The sequence below is a fragment of the Cavia porcellus genome, unplaced genomic scaffold, assembly GCF_034190915.1.
Source record: "Cavia porcellus strain 051 isolate PalLab524CR breed Dunkin Hartley unplaced genomic scaffold, mCavPor4.1 scaffold_2, whole genome shotgun sequence".
NCBI classification, from domain to species: Eukaryota; Metazoa; Chordata; class Mammalia; order Rodentia; family Caviidae; genus Cavia; species Cavia porcellus.
Genome location: NW_026947485.1, coordinates 114,659,886 through 114,681,969, shown reverse-complemented (window position 1 = coordinate 114,681,969; position 22,084 = coordinate 114,659,886). Strand labels below are relative to the sequence as shown.

The following is a 22,084-nucleotide window of genomic DNA, read 5'->3' as shown; positions in this document are numbered from 1 at the left end:
ACTTGTAGAGTTGCTGCCTCAATTTACCTAATCTGTATGGTTTGGATCATATGCTACCAAGCCTCACAGCACAATTACTTTTCATCTTAAAGAGAATCAGTTAAAAAAAGTAGAAAATATAGAGACCCATACCCTTGTGCTATTATAATCAATTCCAGGTTCTTCCAGTGAGAGAATAAATGAGAACTGGCATTGGAATCATTTCCAAGAACCTCCCATGCAAACATCTCTGAAAGATGTTGGAGATGACACAAAGAGAAAGGCTGCCTTCTACCTTACTGAGAGCCTCTCTGTCTGGCAGGGACCACATTCCACCAGCCCAGGTCCATGTGGGTCAAAGAACTCTCCATGACCACAGCTCTGTCACTCTGTTTTAGTTACTTTTCTCTTGTTGCTGGAACAAAATACCCAACATCCAAAGCTAAAGGAAACTGGTATATTTAGCTTATAGTTTGTGGAGGTTTCAGTACATAATTGGCTGGCTCCAAGGCAGGGTGGTGTGGCAAACAGGGAACCATTCAAGGCAGCATAAGACAGCAAAAAGAAACAAGAGCAAAAAGTGGGGTAACAAGCTTCTTTTTCCCCTTATATTGTTTGCAGGATAGCTGTGCTGAGATGGGCATAGCACTCACTCCATTTCCAAGTCCTCTTCTTGCTCAGGCTCAGGATGTTCCCAAAGTGAAGACACTGACCCCTGCTGATTCACTTAGTCAAACTTCTAAACTTCTTGTGTTGATATAATGAAGCAATATCCTAGAGCAGTGAGGCATGTCTTCTATATCCTATGACTTAGAGCTACTGAATTACTTCATTCAGCTTTTAGGGTTCTCATTTGGGACAATGTATCAACCATTATGCCCTCATCTACTCTCTTCTGTCTATTGCTCAATGTCTGTCGAATTATCATGGATGTAATATTTTTCCTTAATTGAGGAACTGAGATCATGTCATTTCACATGTTTTCATCTGCCATGTTGATTTCCCCAACCATTATAACTGAACTAAACATCTTATCTACTTCATAGTGACCCATATAAGTAGATGAAAGAGGGTTCATGTGACTCCTGTATCACCAAAAATGATCTATAACACAGTCACTACCACTGTTGTATCTAAATTCTTGTGAATAGCTCACAGAAAAATTATGGCACAAATCAGGATGACTTCCCCAGGGGTGCAGCTGAGGTTTCAGTGAATTCTGTGCACTAGGTTCCTTATCCTGATAGATCAACATTTTATTATGGAAAATACAATCTCAAACCAAATGGAAGACTTTTTACACTGTTTATTACACTAATAGATTAGTGGCAACTAATGTAAATCACTGGCCCAGAGTCAGTTCTGAGTTCCTCTTAAATACCTTTTGAAGCAGGAAGTACAAAGCAGGTGGCAGGTTATTATGTGATTCGATATGTACATTGTCAATAAGGTCATTCTGAATAGATTTACTTAAAAGAAATTGTTTACTATAATATAGAAACAATCAGGAAAGAGGGAACGGGGTTTCGTGTGGAGAAAATAGAGTCAACGTGTCCTTAGCCAGTCTGTCCTGGGCCTGAAATCCTTGGAACAAGAAACATCACTAGGTGACTCAGTGTACTATCTAGGAGAAGCAACTGAATGCAGACATTCAGGACTGACTATGTGACAGAGAACATGAGCATAAGCATTTGCATTTTATACAAAATAGCCCTAAGCTTGCTATTCCATAAGTGCGCTGCTACATTATAATTGTGTCTCTGGATTGGTATTAGTGAATGCCATCAAGGTTTACCCCCTCAGGCCTACCTCTTTGGTCCTGCGGCTTTTTTATACCCATATGGAGAAGAACTTGCCTTTCAAGGACTCCTTCTCAGGTGTGCACTGGAGACTGCAGAGATAGCAATCCTCAGGCAGGGTTCTCCTTCCTGGTAATCCTCCGAGGCCTTAAACTATTTTAAGCGTTCAGTTTCCTGTTTAACTTGAAATGAACTTACTTCTCAGTTTCAATTAAGAACTCTAGTTGATAATATCAGATTTCAAATCCTATTTGAATCATTTGGTATAATGTTAAAAGGAGAATTTGGTCTTGGAGCTAGGAAGTAAATGTCTTTAGAAACTGAGAGTAATGGTCTTTAAATTTTAAAAGCCAGGATGAAAAAAAAAATTACAACTGACCCTTTGCAACCAAAACAGACACAAATGATTGCCTTAAAACTATAGAACTGCCTCTATATCTGGCAGGGACCGGAAGCATTTCTGTACCTCATGGTGTGCTAAGTGCTTATGGGCCCTTGGTAAACACTGGTAAGAAGCAAATCTAATTTGTCTTTTATTTTCCAACAAACTTGAGCATCACATGAATGAGATCATGCCTCATTTTCAAAAAGAAGCACTGTCTCACGTAATTATGATACTAATATATAAATTCTTATAATCATACATTCCCACTTCACAAGAATTGAGATAAACAACTCCAACCTTCTGCCATTGTGCAACCCCGGCTTTTAATTCATCAGCACTCAAGAAAACACCAACTGCTCATCAACCTGCTCCTCTCCCCTGTCCAAGAGTATATCTGGTCCGGGAAACTATTGTCCCCAAGAGCAACACAGCAGTCACCAGCTGCTGTATTGTGGATAAGCAAGGCTTTTCCAGTCACTTTTTACATTTTTTCTTTCCATATGTTGTCAAATAGTGACAGGTTCTCTAGAAATGTTCTCTTTTGCAAAGAAATGACCTTTTAAGCAGTGTAAAGATTAGCAAATGAGTTGGCATTTTCTGAGCAGCATTACTGAACTCCAGGTCAAAATTTTAGGTATAAAGCACTCATAGGACTTAACAAGGTAAGTCTCAGTCTGTCTCAAAGAAAATACAAACTTATCCTCTTTCCTTCTGAGGGCCAAAAGGAATTCTATGTATGCAGAGAAATGTCTTCATAGTCTTTATTGTTCTAATTCAGCATAAATGCTTTGAAAGAATGATCAAATTTTCGTTATTAAAAGTAGAATATGTGGAAACCATACAGTATATCTTGTGCAAATTAATATTAAATATACTTTTTCCTTAAACAGGGCCATTACAGATATTGTTGTAATTTGGATTGGTGTTACAGATTAAAAACTGGTGATCAACTTAACACCAGCTGAATTAAATGATAATTGTGCTGAATGTAGATGTTCCACCTGAGGGAAGTTGCCAGCATAAATAGAGATGAGAAGAAGGAGAAGAGAGAACTGTTGAGATGTTGAGGCATTGAGGGTTTCACTGTGTTGCCACTTGACCCCATTGGTTCTATTAGAGAAGCCCTAGTCCTCACATCAAGCATTATTTCCTGGCTCTAGAGGGGAAAATGTGTGCCACTTGCTGTCCAGGATGAACTCCTCATGCTGGCTTCCTGGTATGTAATCAACTGTGCTTATCTTCGGAGGAGCTTATGGCCTCTGTCTCACTGAGGATGGCTGTGGTGCTTTTCAGGACAGCCCTGATCTTTGTAGCAAGTGTGACTTCTCGCCTTTAACTTATGAGCACAACTCCTTCACCTTGCTGACATAGACTTTCTGGCTTCAACTGCTGACCTTTGGGTCTTCCCAGAACAGATCCATAAAATGAACTGGTTGTAGACCTTCTTGTGGACTCTTGATCTTCAGTTGGACTTGTAGGAAGCATTGTCATGAGCTCTGGGTCTTCATCTGGACTCATGCAGGATATTGCTGTGGGATTCAGGCTCTTGACTAAACTTTCTATGTCTTTGGTATTATGGATAGATTTCCTGTAATTTATGTTAACTCTGGGTGACCATCATAAAATAATATTATAAATTTCATGTCCTGATTCTAATTGTTCTCTGCATAATCCCTAACTACAACAATTGGTATATTAAACTTTTCATATAAACTTTGTATACAATATGTTAACATGACATGATCACAATATAAATATTAAGTATTTCTTAAAATATGATTACAGTTAAAGACACATTTTTACTAATCCTCATCCAAACACCCTCTTGTTCTTCAAACACACTTACCCAACAATCCTGCCTATTATGAGCAGCTCTGAAAATCCTCTGCTTGATTGTCTTTATGAGCAATTACAAAAAATGCAGAGTTCTGCTCACTGCTTAAAATCAGTGAAAATCATGATGGGGTATCTCCATCCACTTTCACTACCAGATTCAGCACCATATCTAGCACCAAACAACAAGGAAAGGCTAACATTTTGGGACATAAAGTTGGCCAGACAGCCCAGCAAATCATAGGAAATAGGCCCCAGAGCTTCTTCAGAAGATGGAACAAGGATAGGCAAGTGAATTTAAAGGACAGAGGATATTGTTAATGGGGTTTCTGACCATGTGTTTTTGCTGTAATTTGTATATATTTTTTAAATATACAAAAACCATTTACGAAAGGTTTTCATCACATCCATGTTGTTAAAGTTTCCAAAGCTTTCAGCACTTTCAATTTCACTTCTCCAGGTTAATGGTCTACACAACAATAACCCATGTATGACTGTTATTAAGATGGGATAGAGGAAAAAGTATTAAACACTGTGATCTAGAATACATAATTGTAGTAACAGATACTAAATATATACTTATGGCAGGTTAACTTTAGTTCTAGATATAACATCAATAAATTTCTACAAGGTTCATTTGTGAACATACTGAAGTAAAAATTCATCTACAGTTTAAAAGAGAAGATTCTGTAAATCACTCTTCCCAAGGCTTCAAGCACTTCTTTGTTCCTCAGGCTGTAGATCACAGGGTTGAGCACTGGAGTGAGGATGGTGTAGAAGACAGCAAGGACCTTGTCCTCTGCCGGAGATCGGAGGGACTTTGGGCGGAGATAAGTGTAAGCAAAAGGTACAATGTAGAAAGTCACCACAGTGAGGTGGGCACTGCAGGTGGAATAGGCCTTCTTCCTGCCCACCTGGGAACGCATGCGGTGCACAGCAAGAAAAACTTTCCCATAGGAAAATACAATGATAGTGGAAGGGAACAGGAGAAAGAAGATGGTACTCAAAAAAACTGTATACTCATGGATTCTGGTTGTCCTACAGGCTATAGTCAACATGGCTGGGACATCACAAAAGAAATGATTGATGGTCCTGGACCTACAGTAGGAGATCTGGAGAATGTATACTGTGTGAGCACAGGCATTAATAGCACCTGTTACCCAAGATCCTAGGATCATCAGCACACACACTCTTCTGTTCATGTGGATGGAGTAGTGCAGAGGAAAGCAAATAGCTATGTACCGGTCATAGGCCATGGACATCAGGATCAGTCCTTCTGCACCTGCTATAGTAAGGAAGAAGAAACTTTGGACCCCACACCCAATGAAAGAGATGGACTTGTTTCCAGATAGAAAACTAGAAGCCATCTTGGGGACAGTGGTACAGATGTATATGAGGTCCATGAGGGAAAGTTGACTGAGCAGGACGTACATGGGAGTGTGGAGATGGACGTCCAGGAAGATGAGTAGGACCATGGCCAGGTTGCCAGCCAGGGCCATTAGGAATATGGGGACGATGAGAATGAAGAGGACAAGGCCAACCCTTGATGAGGGGAACAGACCCAGTAAGATGAAGTCAGCAGTGGACTCAGTGTAATTTTCCATGTTTAATTCATATGGATTATCCTAAAGACAGACATAGCATTGAATAAGTATAGAACATTACCAATTTTGACAAATTTCCTAATGTAATTAAATAGTAGTTTATTAATCAATTGTGAAGTTTTTAAATTAAGACTCATTTTGGAAAAGTAAATGCCATTTTCAAGACTACTATATTATTAAAATCTGGTAATGATATAAATGCTTTGTAAGATACCTGAAAAGTCACAAAAATCAATTTTTAATACTTCAATTGGTGTGAATGCTTTAGTGAAACATATTGCTTAAAATGACATCAAATTATGATTTATGTTCAAATTATATTCTTAAAGATACCTGTAAAAGCACTCATTTAACCCTTTCTGCACTGTGTATAAAGTTGAATATGCTCATGCATGATACTGTTTTTAAATATTCACCTTTTCAAAACTATTTCTGCTCTTTCTCAGGGTGAGGACGCATTTCAGAGAAATGCTCACCCTTTCTGATACTCTTTGCCCCAAAACACTCCTTTCCAATTTGCTTTAGTTCAGGTGCCATTGTAATCTCCTTTGCTCAGAAGCCTAGGTCTGTTCTTGGTGTGCACACCTTTTGTATGAAACTGTGATCCTTCAAACTTTTATTTCCAGTGCCGATCATCATTCTGCCTGTTTCTATTCCTTCCTGCAGAGGCAAATGGATAACAGGAATGCTGTAAGATGTTCGGTATTGGTTATCAACTGGAAAATGTAAATCAAAATCAAGAGATAGTGTTAATCTTCCATCATTTTATTTTGAAATTCTGTAGTATCCCTTTAATTTTTTGTTTTAAAACAAATAACTTAGATGTAGTGTAATTAGATTGTACTAACAATATAAAAACAGTCAAACAAAAAAATTAAAATGAGAGCATTGCACATTCGGCAGGAAAATCCTCATTAAAGAAACAAGTGAAAAAGAAAATATATCTTGACTAAGATAGAGAACTCTGACATTTTTGTAAATTTTTGTGAGAAATATAAATATTACAGTCATAGAGAAAATGATAATGACTATTCCAAAATTTGGAAAGTATAGTAATATGATTTACTAACTAATACTAATACTAATATACTAAAAAATAACCACACATTTAAAACAGGAATAAATATTTTTGTATTTATTTATGTGAATATATTTAGTATATTTAGTGATTCTGAAATAAGATGAGTCTACACTGTAATGAAATATAGAAATGAAAAAAATGAAAAAAAATCTTTGAAATATAATTTTTTATGTTCTTTGAAATATAATTCTTGAAAATATAATTTTCCATATAATTGAGAAAGTGTGTGAAAATCATATTACTGCTCAATTAAAATTATTCTTGTGTTTAGTACTTACTTTGGAATCTTGTTGTGTACTACTTGTCAACTGGTTTTACAAGTGTTCAAACAGAACATAAAACAAATATAAATATCTTTTTTAAAAAAATATTGTTCTGAAAAAGCAATGGAAGCATGTGTCTCATTCCCAATGATAAAATGTCTCTTTGAGTTGAATATTTAGAGGAACGACCTCATAATCCTCAAGGTAAAGCAGGTGCATGTTCGCCATCATGTGTAAAATTCTCCTTATGTGGCCTTCTGTGGAAATGCAGTCAATGTGCATCAGTTCATTGCAGTGACCTTTTCTCTATTACTATTCACTCTGTAAAATGAGATGCTGAGAAAGGCCATTTTATAATGCTTGTATTAACACAATACGTATACTTTTCCAGTATAGTAGCAATCCTTAAACCTTCAATATCAGAGACATTCTTGGTCACAAAGAGGCCAAGTGAAAGAGCTGGGAATGAAGAAGCAGTGCCCCCAAGAGCCTGCGTGGAGCAGTTTCCACAGCAGCACAGACCCCCACACTTTGTCCCTTTTGATCAGATGATTTGCAAAGACAGATCTCCACAGTAATGCTGCAATTATTGCATTTGTTCTGATCATTTATAGGGGTGAAATAAGAATATGAACTCACAAAATGGCCCCTTTAATTTCACTTTGCATGTCATTTTCTAAGAAAATCCAGATTTTATGTTTAAAAGTGTCTAAAAGCAATAAATATCAAAGGTATAAATAAGTATTAAATGAATGCATAGTTCTCCAGTCCATGAAATGATCTAAGTACTGTTTTCAGTAATATGAACCATTTTTCTCTTCTCCAGATGCCTCACATACACTGCTGCTCCTAACAAACCCTTAAACTGACTGCTTGGCTTAGGTAGGTCTAAGCACACTAACAATGAAAATTAAGTCAGATTTACAGGCATGGTTTCTACGTTATTGATTCTGCAAAACCACCGTACATCCTCTCACAATTCCATTCATGCCTGCATCTGGCTGTCTATACTTCTAGAGATGTTTTTCACTGTTCTCAGTTCAGGGACTTCACCACATTGCAAAATGAGTTTCTTAGAGTCTCAACTGACAGTATGGGTCTGTGAGGTGAGATCGCACGGTGTATGCAAGAACTCACTTAGGTCTCTTCCTCTGCAAGTGTTTCCACAACATACTCACTGAAGAAGACAAAAAGACTGGATAGGAGTCTAGGATAATTTTCTCACTAGTTATAAATGATCTCATTTTATAGTTGTGTAATATTCATTTCCAGTATTTCTGGTAGTATAAAGAGCCATTTTAGTGGATGACAAAGTCTAAAGTATCCAACAATTATTTTGTATGTTTGTATGTCTCTAAATGATAGATCTCTCTGAAGTTCCACCATGATGCATTGGCATAAATACCTAAGCAGATAAGTAAATGCAAATACACTTCATGAATACATAAATATTCAATAAGTAGGTCTCTTAATTTTTTTGGTTTAGAATGAATTAGTTTTACATTGTATTGAATTGCATCACTAAATGTGAGTTCAGAGTTAAATCTTGGTCTAACTCTAGCCATTAACATTTTGGAAAAGCAAATCCTATTTTTAATATTACTGAGTGTGCAGAGAAGCAACCATGAGTGATTTCAGGCTGCCTCTGAGAAAATGCACAGTGCACAATCAGGGTATGACTTGACCTAAGACAATACTGAACAGCAGCTACAGATCTAGAGTCCCCATCACTAATAGCGCTATCTCCATCTGCGTAATTACTAACACATACTATGACACTTGCTTTCAGGACTGGCTCCAAAGTCAGTTCATATTGTCAGTACCTCATAGCCTCAAATGTCTGTTGTACTGTGGAATGCAAAGTGGAGCAGCTTATCCTTGAACCCATCTTCTGATGTGCTTCTAAAACTAAATTCTTTTACACATATGCCAGAATCTTACTCCCATATGGTAAATCCCACATTGAAAAACTGCTTTTCTTATCTACAATTCTGATCTGCTTTCAAGTTATAAAACAAAATATTCCATAGATACAACTTAGATAACAGAGACTTACTTTGGCTTTGCATTCATTTCAGGATTGCTGCTTCCCAGACAGAAACCACAAAGCTGCAGGCCTTGGAGAAGCAAAGCTTCTCACTGCACAGTGGAAAGGAGCAAGACAGTGCTGGAAAGAGTGTGAGCAGGAGAGGCAGCCTCAAAGACACAGAGCCCCGCCCACCTCTACCCTTTCCTTAGCGCCTGAGAGCAAGTTTAGCTGTGAACATATGTGGATTCATCCGCTGAGCAGTGCATCACACTCAAGATCTCGTCACCTCTGCCAGAGTCTTTGATGAGTTGTTGTGAAAAGTTAAGCTGAACAGTGACGGCTGTCCTCAGTCATGCATGAACAATGTATTTTTTTTTTCAGTTAATATTTTTGAGTATCATCCTAAGAAATGTTTCTGTTAACCTCTCATGCCCCCGCTTGGCATTGCAGAGACCTCCAAGCAGAATGAACTGCACCATGATTCCTCTCCTTCTGTAGCTGTTCCCAGAAGCCTAGGATGGGCTGAGCTCTGGGGAATGTCCAATGAGACCAGGACAGAAGAAGGCCAGTCCCTGAGAAGGCTGCCTGGCCTGAGGCCAAGTGGAGGGCAGATTCCTGACGGGCACCAAAATCCTCTCCAGGCTGGAGGGCCGACGCCATGGGGAAGAGCAGAAAGTCTCCCTCAAAGCATCGCGTGCCGTTCTGCCTCTAATATGCCAGGGCATGTTTCATTTTTATGTTTCAGTATAATAACTGCATATTTATGATTTATTCACATAGATGATTTTAGTTCCAATTTTGCTTTTACTAAAATAAAGTGCACGAAGATGAAATATTTTAATAAAAACACATAGCCACAAATTATTTTTCTTTTTTTTTTTTTGATTGTCCTCTTTTTTTTTTTTTTAATTTAAGAGGAAAAAGAGAAAAACACAAAACAAAACAAAGCAGTGTAAGGTTACACATAATACAGAACTACAAAAAAAAAACATAACAGTAAGAAATCACCTGTTAATAGATTACATAATATCATCTTGGAAATAGTTGCTCAAATCACAGTATCAAAGAATACAAAGTAGACATTCAAACGGAGAGACTGCAAACAGCTGTGTTCAATGATCCAAAAATATTAATATAGTCAGCTATTTAACATCCCTAAACACACTTGTTGTTATATCCGTTAGAGCTCTCTTTTTTTCCCCTCCCTCTCTTTTTTATAACAAAATTTACACATTTTGGATTTTATTACTCCTCAGTTCTCATTACTCTCTTGGGGGGGAGAGAATAAAGTCAAATATGGCAAAACAAAGCTGTAAGTCCAAACCAAGGATAGACATAGCACATGATGTAGAACAGAATACAAGGTCATCAACAATGGTTATCAACATTGTCTCTTGTTTCCTTAAAAGGAATTGTCCATCTCATTAGATATTATAAAGCCGGACAAAACAGTGGAGAACAAGACCAATAAAACTTAGGCATTGTGAACATTACAGGACTTCCAAAGGAGACAATAGTCAAACCAGAATGGGCATCTTTGTGAATCTTATTGCCTTCAAATTAGTTGCCTATACCTTCAAACTTGCTACTATCGCACAGAATGGAACAGAGTCTAATCAGTCAAAACAAGATCTTGGGAGTATTACAGGACTTCAAAACAAGTTAATAGGAGATCAAAAAGAGTTACTACTATATATCCTAATTTTTTAAGTTTTTCCCTTAATTAAAATAAACATAATCTGTATCCAGTCATGATAGAAAACCACAGGGTCTCTGTTCTTCATAAATGGGAAAAGTATGTTATGTTCACTGAAAAACCATTGACAAACACTATTCTTATCCATAATACTCAACTGTGTAATACCAAATAATGTCAGTTGATACCTACTTGACCTTCTCTGTGAGAACAAAGGAGTAAGCTGTGTCCCTTTGGCAACATGCAGAGGTGATGGTGTGTTGTAGGATCCAGGGAAAAGCCAGCACAGCTGAGATGAAGTTGTTTCCCTGGGGAAAGACTTTTGATAAGGAGGCAGATTGGCTTTCTTCTACTATAATTACTTGTGCATATATCTGAATAAAAGAAAAAAGACAAGGTGAACCAAACATTTAGGTTTCTCTACTCACTAGAGGGAACAATATTATGGTCTCTGCACTTTAAATCCACTGTGCTTCATTTTTCTTTTACCCATATTCACTTCCTGATCAAGGAACAAAATAGCAGTTGTGGTACCCTACAAGTGGCATCCAAGTGGTACCCTACAAGTGGCTCAGGGACCTGAGCAGAGTAGGCTGGTTTCCTACAAGTGTTATCCAGACACCTGTACAGGGAAAGTCTGCCTGACTGAAAGGTGTGGGGAATAAACAACATGGAGTTCAACAGCAGAGATGGGTCAAACCAACCAGAAAAAAAAGCAAAAGTCAGTGCATGCAGAACACTTCCTCAGCCAGGGAGATGAGGTTAATTTCAGAATGAAAATGAAGATGAGATTTCAGAATTTAAAAAAAGCAAAAGCATTCGCAACCAGAGCAATGGGATAGAATTTGTGGATTGACAGTTTACATAAACTAAGTCTAACTGTTTCAAATGTAGTGTGTTTTGATTGTGGTAAAATGGGGCATATTTGTAAACAATGCCCTCAACCCCAGATAAGAAAGTCTGTAATTGTCTTTCTCCTGGAGTAGAAAATACCACCTCTCACCTAGATGTGTAAATGAAGTCACTGGGCTAATCAAGGTCATTCTAAATAGCACAATGGTGGCATCCACTGACAGAAAACAGTATGAGACCTGAGGCCCAGGATAAAGATACAAGTAAAGGCATATCCTAGTACAGTTTTGCAGGCCCAATCCTCAGTGGCACTCTAAAGGACAGCTGAGTCCCTTTACAACAGAATCCCAGGAAGTGCAGGTTTTAGACCATCCACTGCTGAACAAGTGACCCGGATTGGCAGAGGGAAAATCCCCAAGGGCATCTTGGGGCATCTGTGCTTAGGTACTATGGGTTTAGACTTAGTAAAAAGCAAGTTGAACCTTCAGGGTGTTAAAATACTCCTTGGGATTATTGATTCAGACTATTTGGGGGAAATTCAGGTGTGGTTGTTTCATGATGTCTGGTGTTTTAACCATGAGTTTATTTTGTCCACCTCCATATTTTACCTGTCATCAAATCCCAAGCCACTGTTAATAACAAATCTCATATAATGGAGGAAGTAGCAGTACCTCCCATGTGGAGATGTTCTTCACTTAGAATATCACAGGCCAGTCACCCATGTGTATTGTTGAGATTAAGGGAAAATGCTTTCAGGGACTGATGGATCCTGGTGCAGATATCTGCATGGAAAAAATCAGCAGAGCAATTTCAAATCACAAATGTCTATCAGAGGAATGAACAAGTAAATTTTAGATATGAGAAAAAAAAAGACTGTAATAGATGTCATTGTCGCTTCCCCCTCCAAAAACCACTCTTTCACTAGAAGCTGATGTTCCCATTTGAATGAATAAATATCCTCATATCAAAAGAGAACTTAACCCACTTATGGATATCAACAGAAGAGCAGTTGAAGTTGAGACCTAGTGAGCCTTTCACTGGCCCTTGGAATACTTCTGCATTTGTTTTGTCAAAAAGGTCAGGAATGTGGAGGCTTCTTTAGGATTTAAGAGCTATTAATGCAAGCATTTACCCAATGGATGCTCTACAGCCTGTATTCCCCTCTTCCACTGCAGTTCGACTGGACTGGTACATGATAATTATAGATCTTAAAGATTTCTTTTTCATTACCTCTTAGTTTTGCATACTCATCCTTATTTTGCTTTTCCTGCTCCTGTTGCTGACTTTGCCAAGCCTATGTAACCATGTTGGTGAACTGTGTTGCCAGAGAGGATGATGAACTGTCCCACTCTGTGTACCAATTTTGTTGGTCAGGCTTTGGATCCTATTTAAAACAAAAAGTTACCCCAAGGCTGCATAACAGATTATAGGGATAATATACAGCTTGCTATCAACTCTTTGAAGCAACTTACCCTTAGTTTTGGAGATACTGAATGGGCCTTTATCTCGCAGGGTTTATGCATAGCCCTAGAGGAAATTCAAACTAAATAATCCATCTGGTTACATAGGAAGAATGATAGTGGGGAGAGTGGCTAGAGTTCAGAACTTGGCACTGGTAACTAAGTTGTTAAAAACATGAAATGATTTATGATGACACAATGTCTTTTGGGACTGCCTATTTCAATGGCAGTTACAAAAACAAAAAGGAGAAATATATAATAGTAAGCCACAAACTGGCCATGATTCTGCAAGGTTTACACTGAATGTTTTGACTTCTGTTGGTGACATAAGTAGCATACTGGTGGAATTACAGTGTAAAAAGTAAAAGAGTATTTAAAAGAACAGGAAACTACAAGTGTTATGGTAGCCTACAGAGAGGCAGAAATGTAAAGGACTAGTTACGCTGATGCCATGAGGGTATAGGTTTGCTTGCATCATCACTGGAAATGGACAGATAGTGTGGATAACCTCTTAAATCATGTGACCATAGAGAAGGCATCCCGATGATTTACCATTGTATATTGATGCTGCAGTTCTCTGCAGTGTGAGAGTCATCTCCCATATGATAATTGAAGAAAATAACCGAGGAGGCAGGAAACATTGTCCTTTGTCAAGGCCTGCCAGGATCTGTCAAGGGCATTTAGACATGCACTCTGGTAAGTATCTCTGAGTGCCAGTCACAATTGTTGCCATCTTCAGTTATGTTGTACAAAACTACAACAGTATGCTCCTTTTGCACTTCAAGTCATTCACTTACTCAAAAAGGGGACAAATGGGTAAGTATACACAATCAGAGTGAGCCATGTCCTGACAAAAGCTAGTACAGATGAACTGTATCTGTGGATTAAGGGCCAGTCTTTAATGGAAAGACCTCAAGACAAAGAAGAATACCTACATATATGCCCTAGGGATGAACAGCAGTAATTGATATTCAGCTTCTGATATTACAAAAACCAAAAGGGGGATAGGTGGTGGCAAGATAATGAGAACTGAGACCTAACTGACCACATCTTTGAGCACAAAGAAGAAACACAGCGAGCTGTGCTCATTTGGTGAACAGGAATGATAGCATGTTGTAGATGCTAGAGAACAGCCAGCACAGCTGAGATGCAGGGGTTCACCTGGGCACATACTTTACATATTCAGAAGCAGACAAATCCTGCACTAATTTAACTGCTTGTTTCCAAGTCTGAATTAATAAAATCAAAGCAACTGAGACCCTTTGTGCTCTCTGTTCACTGGAGGGAAGAGTTCCCTGGCCCCCTCATTATAAACTAGTTCCATGTATTTTTGTCTTTCAGTCTTGATTGGTCCCTCTCTCAGGTCAGGAAATAAGCCTGAAGGAATGGTTTCCTACAAGTGGTGCTGAACAGCCTTTCCAGAGTAGGCTAATATCCTATAGCCACTATATAGTATTCAGTGATCAGTTCAAAACAATTTTAAGGTGGGGAATATACATGCTGATTGTGATTACAATTTGGAGATAAAATGTACTGAGAAAGAACAAGCTATGTTTTTATGTGCAGTTTCAATGCAGAATGCTTAGCCAGGATGAACTGATCCCATGGAATGGAAAAAAAATATGTCTTGACTATCACCAGTCAATGGATCTAAGAAGTGATTATAGAGTCATTTGTAATAAACTGTTGCCACACTGAATTTATGTGAGTATGCAATATATAAAGGTAGAAGGGAAGTTACAATTTTAAATGTGGATTCAGGATGTTTCTTTTTAATATCCCTAATATACCTGAGAAAAGTGCTTCAGTGAATTATCCAATCACATATGTGTTCAAAGACTGGTGTCATGTATTAGGGATGCTGATGTTATAAGTTGTGACCTCTGAGACTTCAGTTATGGTACTACATTTCATTTAGCATGAACATAGCATGAAAATCCAGCAATAAGTATTACTGATATAATTTCACACTGCATTAAGGAAAGTGTTATCATCATACTACATTCAATAGATGTAATGAAATAATTCCCAAGGAATTATTGCAAGCTACCATGGTTATATTTATTTAATCATTTGTTTTCAGATTTAAATTGTAAATAATGATCGCTTGTTATATAAAAGGAGTTCATCAACATAGATAAAGCACATATGCATCTCCTTCCAAGTAAAATCTCTATGTAGGTAACATATGCAACAAAAGTGTACTTCTAAAGTTTTTATTATGTGATACAGTATTATGAAGTATAATTTTGTGAAAATGAATTCTGAGTCTAAATTTACATACCTACCTACATGAGAATTACACCATTTGACACACTTCCCCCCACTCACCTTTAGAGGGCTCCTCATAAGCACATAGTATTGACTATTTAAATGACTTTAATTGATAACAAAGAAATGATATCATATACCTTTTTTAAACTGTGAATGCTGCACTGCTGCTTTTCCACAGAGACACAGCTCCACCTGTGTTTGTATTTTATTTCAAGGCAGGATCTGCCTACCTTCCTCAGCTTAGACTAAACTGTATCTTCCTGCGTCAGTTTCCATTCATAGAATTAGGAGCATGTGGCACCAAGATTAGCAAGTATTTCTCTTTTTGTCCACCTAAAGTGAATCAGTTAAATAATTGGAAGAAGAAAAAAGGTCTTGTGCTGTTATAATAATATAATCACTACTAGGTTCCCTCTGTCTCTGAGAAAAATGAGAAAACTTCCTCTGCAAATGTCCCCACACCAGGATATCTGGATGATATAGGACACTTATAATGACAAAGAGGGTCTCCTGCATTACTACCTAAAGTGCCCCAACCCAAAGTGAAAATCTGCCCGTACCCAGCAGAGACTACCAGCCTCGAGGTACTAGAACACTTCCATTTCTGTGAGAAATGTGTTCACAGATTCTCTCTCACTCCTCTCTACCTTTCTCATGTTGTATTTTCCTGTGACTATGAAAATATGGCCATAAGATTTTATTTTTTGATTCCTTAGGGAATAAAAGTCAAATCATCTAATATTTTGCTTCATCTCCTAATTTTATAGCCCCAACTGTGACACATAAAACATACCTCTCCCAGCTCTGGTCTTCCTTTCACTATTAGTTGAGGGGGAAAGACATTGTGCAGTTTGTTCATCACACCCCTGACTCAGACTTCAGTTTGGGAATGGGCCACAAAAAGAGCATTGTCTTAAGAACAGTGAATGCAAGAGGTAAACAGCCTCTTTTTATGACACTTTTCAAGTGTGTATTGGAAATTGCCCAACATGGCAGAATTCAGAACTGATTCTCCTCTATTACTGATTGCTATTCAGGTCTTGAAGCTATGTGTACCACTGAATTCCATGTTTAACCTGGAATGGAGTCATTCAATGCAGACAAACAAATATCTTTATAGTGATAAGCAACTGCTCCAAACGTTCTCCTGCTGAGCACATAACCAACACCTGCTCCTCTCCTGTGTCCAGACAAAGATACCAAATGAGCAGATGCCAGGAACAGAAGAGGGTTCTCAGTTTCCTTTCCACAGGAAGGGGCTGGTGAGCTTCAGGAGGCTCTGAGTGATAATGACGTTGTAGACATAGACAGTTACTCTGCACTCCTCTGTTCTCTGTTGCTTACTATAAAATACCCTCACCCACTGAACATAAGAGATGTTGATTTGAGGCAGATGGATCCCCTCTATGTCCTTGGAGGTAGCCTTGAATCCTTTATTCTTTTAAATAAAATAAGTGGTTGCCCATGACACAGTCATTAGCAATCAGACAAAAGTGAGATTATCAATCTCAGTGGTCACTAATAGGAGGAGGAAGGAGTGAAAATTTGACAGGAAGAATATTAAGCTGTGTTATATATCTGCCACACACTGCACAGTGAATCAGATGATCATGTAGTAGAAATATCTGCACATAGAATAATTCAGATGTTGGCCCATGGGTTTCTCAGTTTCTACTCAAAATTATGGGTACATCATAGCTTTCAAATATGACTGTGTCATTTGTTAGACAAAATACACGAAAGGGAGGATGAAATGCCAGAGGCAGGCAATAAATAACTACAAAAATTGAGAATGAGGAGTCTTTAAAATGTTAGAGCAGTCCATACTGGGAAAACTTGAGGACAACTGCATTTATGGCCGTAAGTAGGTTAATTGTGATTAATCTCTGTCCTCAACAATGTGCTGGGTACTTACTAAGTACTTACGATGAATTTTAAAGAGCCCCAACAGCATCTGTTGAGTTGTAGTTTTCCTTCAAATTCAAGAGTACCATGAGAAAAGTAATGTACGTTTTCAACAAGAAGAAATTTCTGGTGTTAGCATAAAATTCTTGTGATCAGAAATTTCCACTTTACAATGATCAAGATAAACAAGTCCCACTCTAGCACTAGGTTTTGATTAGTCAGCAACCAAAGAAACACTGGATGCACTGTCATGTCCATGTCACCTGGTCAGGAGTCCATCTCCCAGTCTGGGGCACCACTGTACCCAACAGGGTCACTACCGATGTTGCAGTTCAGAAAAACAGGGCATTTCTTCATATTTTACCTCTTCTATCTCTTCGCATGTAGTAACCATTTTATGACAGATAGTTTTGACAGAGATGTACTTTCACTCAAAATGAAAAGTAAAAACACATTGGCACTATCAGACACAACCACTGCACTGCAGGCAGAGCCAGTAAATCACCTGTATGGGTCCTTTAGCATAACGCAGTCTGTGTCTTGGAGACAGGCATTTGCTCTGTATGCCACGGAGCTTAACTACCCAGTAGTCTTTACTGTAAACTATTCTGACCATGCCTTAAGACTATGCAGTGAGATCAAGACAATTAAATGGAACATTTAGAAACTATGTAGTATGACTTCCAAGTAAACATTTATGAAATAATTTGTTTGCTTTTAGGCCAAACAATTATAATTATCTAGTGTAATTTTTGTGCTAGTTTATCAAACTTCAAAAAAAAAAAAAAAAAAAAAAAAAACCTTTCTGGAATCCATATGTTATATATGGGTATATGGGGTGATCGCAATTTACAATGAATATTCACCTTTTAAAAATGTGATTCCAACAAAAAGCACACTGCCATTAAACTCTGCAAAACAGTTTCCCTTAGTTTAAACACACTTTTCCTGTCCTTCTGGACACAGGACTCTGCTTCTGAATGTGTTAGGCTTTCTCAAGTTGTTACGTTCTGGTTAACATTTCTGAGTTCTTAGCACATGTAACTCAGTCTCTGTGTATTAAAGAGAATGAAGAGAGAAGCAAGAAACAGGAACAGAGGAAGACTGGGAAGGAGACTCAGCGAAGCACAGCTAAAACTGAGTGACACAGAGTGTAATCAGGAGCTGCCCCTGCTGGTCTGTTCTTATCATCCAGGGCTGCCTGAAAGCACTCCACCCTGCAGAGCTGATCTTGGTTCTGACCTTCCCACTGTGCCCTCACCAGCAGGGTTCCATACAGCATTGTCTCTGGCTGCACTCACATTGTTCTTTGGCCTCCAGAACTGCCATTTGCACCAGGAGTGCCTTCATTGCTGCTGCCCTGAGAGTCAGGAAGTGGTGAGAGGAGCCTCAGGACAGGAGCTGAGACGAAGGACGAAGGACAGGGAAGGGGGTGAGTAGTTTGGGAACAGAAGGGAAGGAGGAAGACAGAGCCTGCTGGCTCAAGTGCCCTGGCCTGTGGCTTCTGGGGACAATTCTGCCACCATCACGTAAAGCAACATTAGCAGAGGGAACAAGGCTGTCCTCAGAAAGCACCAGAAGGAGTTCCTTCTGTGTGGACAGCCTTTGGGGACCCACAGGACTGTGAGTATCACAGGGGAAGGAGATTGCTTTTGGCCCAGAATTGGCAGAGAAGGATATGATCAGGAAGGAGGAGTTGTTGTCCTGGAAAAATACATAAATAAAATTTCTTTCCTGGGCATGCCTCCATCATTTCTTCTTCCCATAAGGCATTTCAATCCTACGCCTCAGTACCCAAAGCTCATTATATGGCAAGGTGTTAGGGGTCAGGAATTCACAATGGCTAATTTTGAATCATTTTCCATAAGGGATAAATAGAGGCTTGGGATTATGATACCACCACTTGGAGACTTTCCTTTAACTCTTGGGATGGGCCATCATCTCCCAGCCACTAAGACTAAACTAAAAGTGCTATTGAAAAAGAACACTCCAGAGTGAGATGTGGCTTAGCTTAAGACCATCTCCCCCTCATAGTCATCCCGGCTGAAGTGTCCACCTCTGAATCTTCCACCAATCCGGAATCTTCTGCTAGATCCCCATCATTGTATCTCCCCATTACATCATATACAGCCAATAAGCAGTGGTTGGGCTGAAGTGTCTGTGTCTTTGCCCAGCCTCATGTGTTGACCTCCGAGCCCCTATTATTCATTACTAAATTTGTCTCTTTTATTTCATCCTTTTGACATACCCTCACAGAAGTTGAGGACCTTGGCCAGGTTCCTGATACAAAGGGACATTTTACAGTGAATCTTTCAAAATGTACAAGATCTTGGACATGACTAGATTGAGTTCCTTTTCCACCAGAAAAAAAGAAAAAAAAAAAAAAAAAAAAAGAGTTCAGGATTTTCCTAGGGTGGTGAATGAATCCAGTGTTCCCATAGACCACAGGATACAGGGTTACAGACAGAAGAGACAGACTGACTTTCTCAAAGTGATTTTGCCTGAATGTGTTCTGATTGTTACATAAGTCAATTGGTCTTCAGCAGGAAAAAAGAGAATCTGCATCTCTCTACTCTGTGGCTGCAAAGGGTGTAGCCTCACTCTCCCAACCTTCCAAGCTCCTACATGCAAGATATTTTAACATCAGATGTCTGGACCACCAGATGTCAGAGAGAGGTGGACAAGGAATGTTTGATAAACAAGCATTTCTTTGTCTCTCAAAATGAGCTGAACGCATTTTACAAGGATGGGTAATAAATTAACAAGGAAAATAAAACAAGACACTAAATCCAATCCCAAAGTAACAGAAGACTTTTAATGTCAATATTTTTATTTTGCTATGTCAAATAAGTTAACAATTTTGTTACTGGTGTTACAATGCTATTTATTTGTTACCGAATCATGTTATGAATTAAACCCCTTTTGCTCAAAGAGTCAGGTAACATGTCTGTCAAGTGCTCATCCAAGCCACCCTTCCATCTGGGTCTGCCTGTGTTCACTGGAGCAGACCAAAAGGACAGCATGGGCATGGGGGTATTCCAGTTACACAGGAGACTGCAGGGATACTCAGGTCCCCACAGGCTCCTCCTGCAGCCTTTATTCCAGGGTCTCCTGTTATGTTTTCTAAATAGAGTAGTGTTACCTCTCCTGTGTGCTCCTGACAGTGTCTCCTCCAGACTCTCCTACAGTACTTCTCATGTCACATGAGAGCAGGGACAGTTCCCAGTACACACAATACAATAGAAGGAGACACTGGGAACCATGAGACTCAGAGAATATTTAAACATAATCAAAGTAAAATAATTAAATGATTCATCTTTAAATACAGCAATAGATGTGATTTATAACTGACTTACTTCGTCTTTAGAATGTTTGTAAACACATATATTCATGAAAGATATAAAAATGAAGTGTAATCCTACTGAATGCCATTGTAACTCAGCAACCACTTTAAAAGTGTAGAGTTTATTGCTTGAAACCTATTACACTTTCACAGTGAATTGCTATCAAAAGATAAGAAATGTCCCTGCATATCTGAGGTCCTACTTTCTCCTTCTTTATTGTAATTTTATGTTTTAGCAAAATTTTGCTTTGATGAAAAACACTTGGATGTTGGGTGGCTTCATCTCCCAGTGCAGAAGGTACACCATGTTACCATATATGGCTAAAATGAAAAGTCTGATGTTTCCAGTTAGAAATATGGGAAATAAATTTATAGACTTTTCAGTTAAAATAACAACTTTAGGCATTGAATCACAGCAGCTATGTTAGGATATGCACAAGGATGTCTAATATGCCAAAGTATAATTTTGGTCCTCAAAGTTTCTTGTGCATGTCTTCGCCTTGGATCAATAGATGTGTTTACTCTTGAGTAGCTATAGAACCCATTTACAAACACTAAATAATTCTTAAAAATTATTTAGAAAAATAAGCAATAAGAAGATACTTTGTAAGCTTTTTAAATGTTTACTCAGTGGGAGCATGCAAATTAAATCAACATAGCTTCATGAAAGTCAATAAATGAGCTAAACTGAAAATAATTTGGTAATATATGAAGCATATGAATTGTATGCAACCCTGAGAAAGCTCTAAAATTACATTCTTCAAAAACATTTTACAAAAAAATTCATCAGATATGCACCAAGAGAAATAAAATGATCACACAAAAGTTTTATAGCAGCTTTAAACATCTCAGCTCCAAATTAAATACATCACAGATTATTTTCAACAAAGTAATGGAAATATAAAAATATATCATACTGAGATATGATATATTACAAAACAACAAACAAGTGTAAACTATTGGAATGTGCAACCATGTAGGAAATGTTGTAAATCTTACAATGCTTGCAGAATAAAAGTCAAACGCAAGAACGATCTACATTTGGAATCCTCTCATACAAAGTTTTAGAACAGTGAAATTAAAAGGCCTGGATGAAGAGTAGATCAGTGCCCATGGGTTGGGTGCAGGTTTTCCCTGGCACGTGAGTGGAAGAGGCTCTGGGAGGAGATGGACCAGATGTCCCTGAGAATATGTGTGTCCCTGTGCGGAAGCCCAGTGACACTGTTTGAAGAAGATTCACACATATGCTCATCCAACTGAGGGCCAAGTAATCCCTGATTTGTATCAGATAACAACAGTTAATCCCCATGATTGAACCAATATTGCATTTCATAACAGAAATGTATTGTGGAGCATGATATAAAATTTTATACTGAAGTTTTCTAATGCACAGAGTTTTGCTAAACAACAAGTTGACTTAGTAGTGAAGGTAAATAAATCAAAGCTCTGAAGACTCAGTCAACCAAATTGTAATGGAAAGAGCATCAAACAGACCCCCTGTGTGTATATCTGACTTCAGGGTAGGAAATCCCCAGCACAAGCTTCAAGAAGTGCTTAGTGCTGGAGCAACGCAATGCCATT

At 38.3% G+C, this 22,084-nt stretch overlaps 1 protein-coding gene across 1 annotated transcript; it reads right to left on the bottom strand.

Moving 5' to 3' along the window:
- Positions 1 to 4,661: 4,661 nt before the first annotated feature.
- Positions 4,662 to 5,600, bottom strand: LOC100735888 (olfactory receptor 2L5-like). Its single transcript, XM_003479749.3, has one exon. It carries the CDS (start codon positions 5,598 to 5,600, stop codon positions 4,662 to 4,664), a length of 939 nt encoding a protein of 312 aa, XP_003479797.3.
- Between the last annotated feature and the right edge of the window lie 16,484 nt (positions 5,601 to 22,084).

Coding starts and splice junctions, on each gene's coding strand:
- LOC100735888 (XM_003479749.3), bottom strand. CDS start 5,600: ATGGAAAATTACACTGAGTCCACTGCTGACTTCATCTTACTGGGTCTG.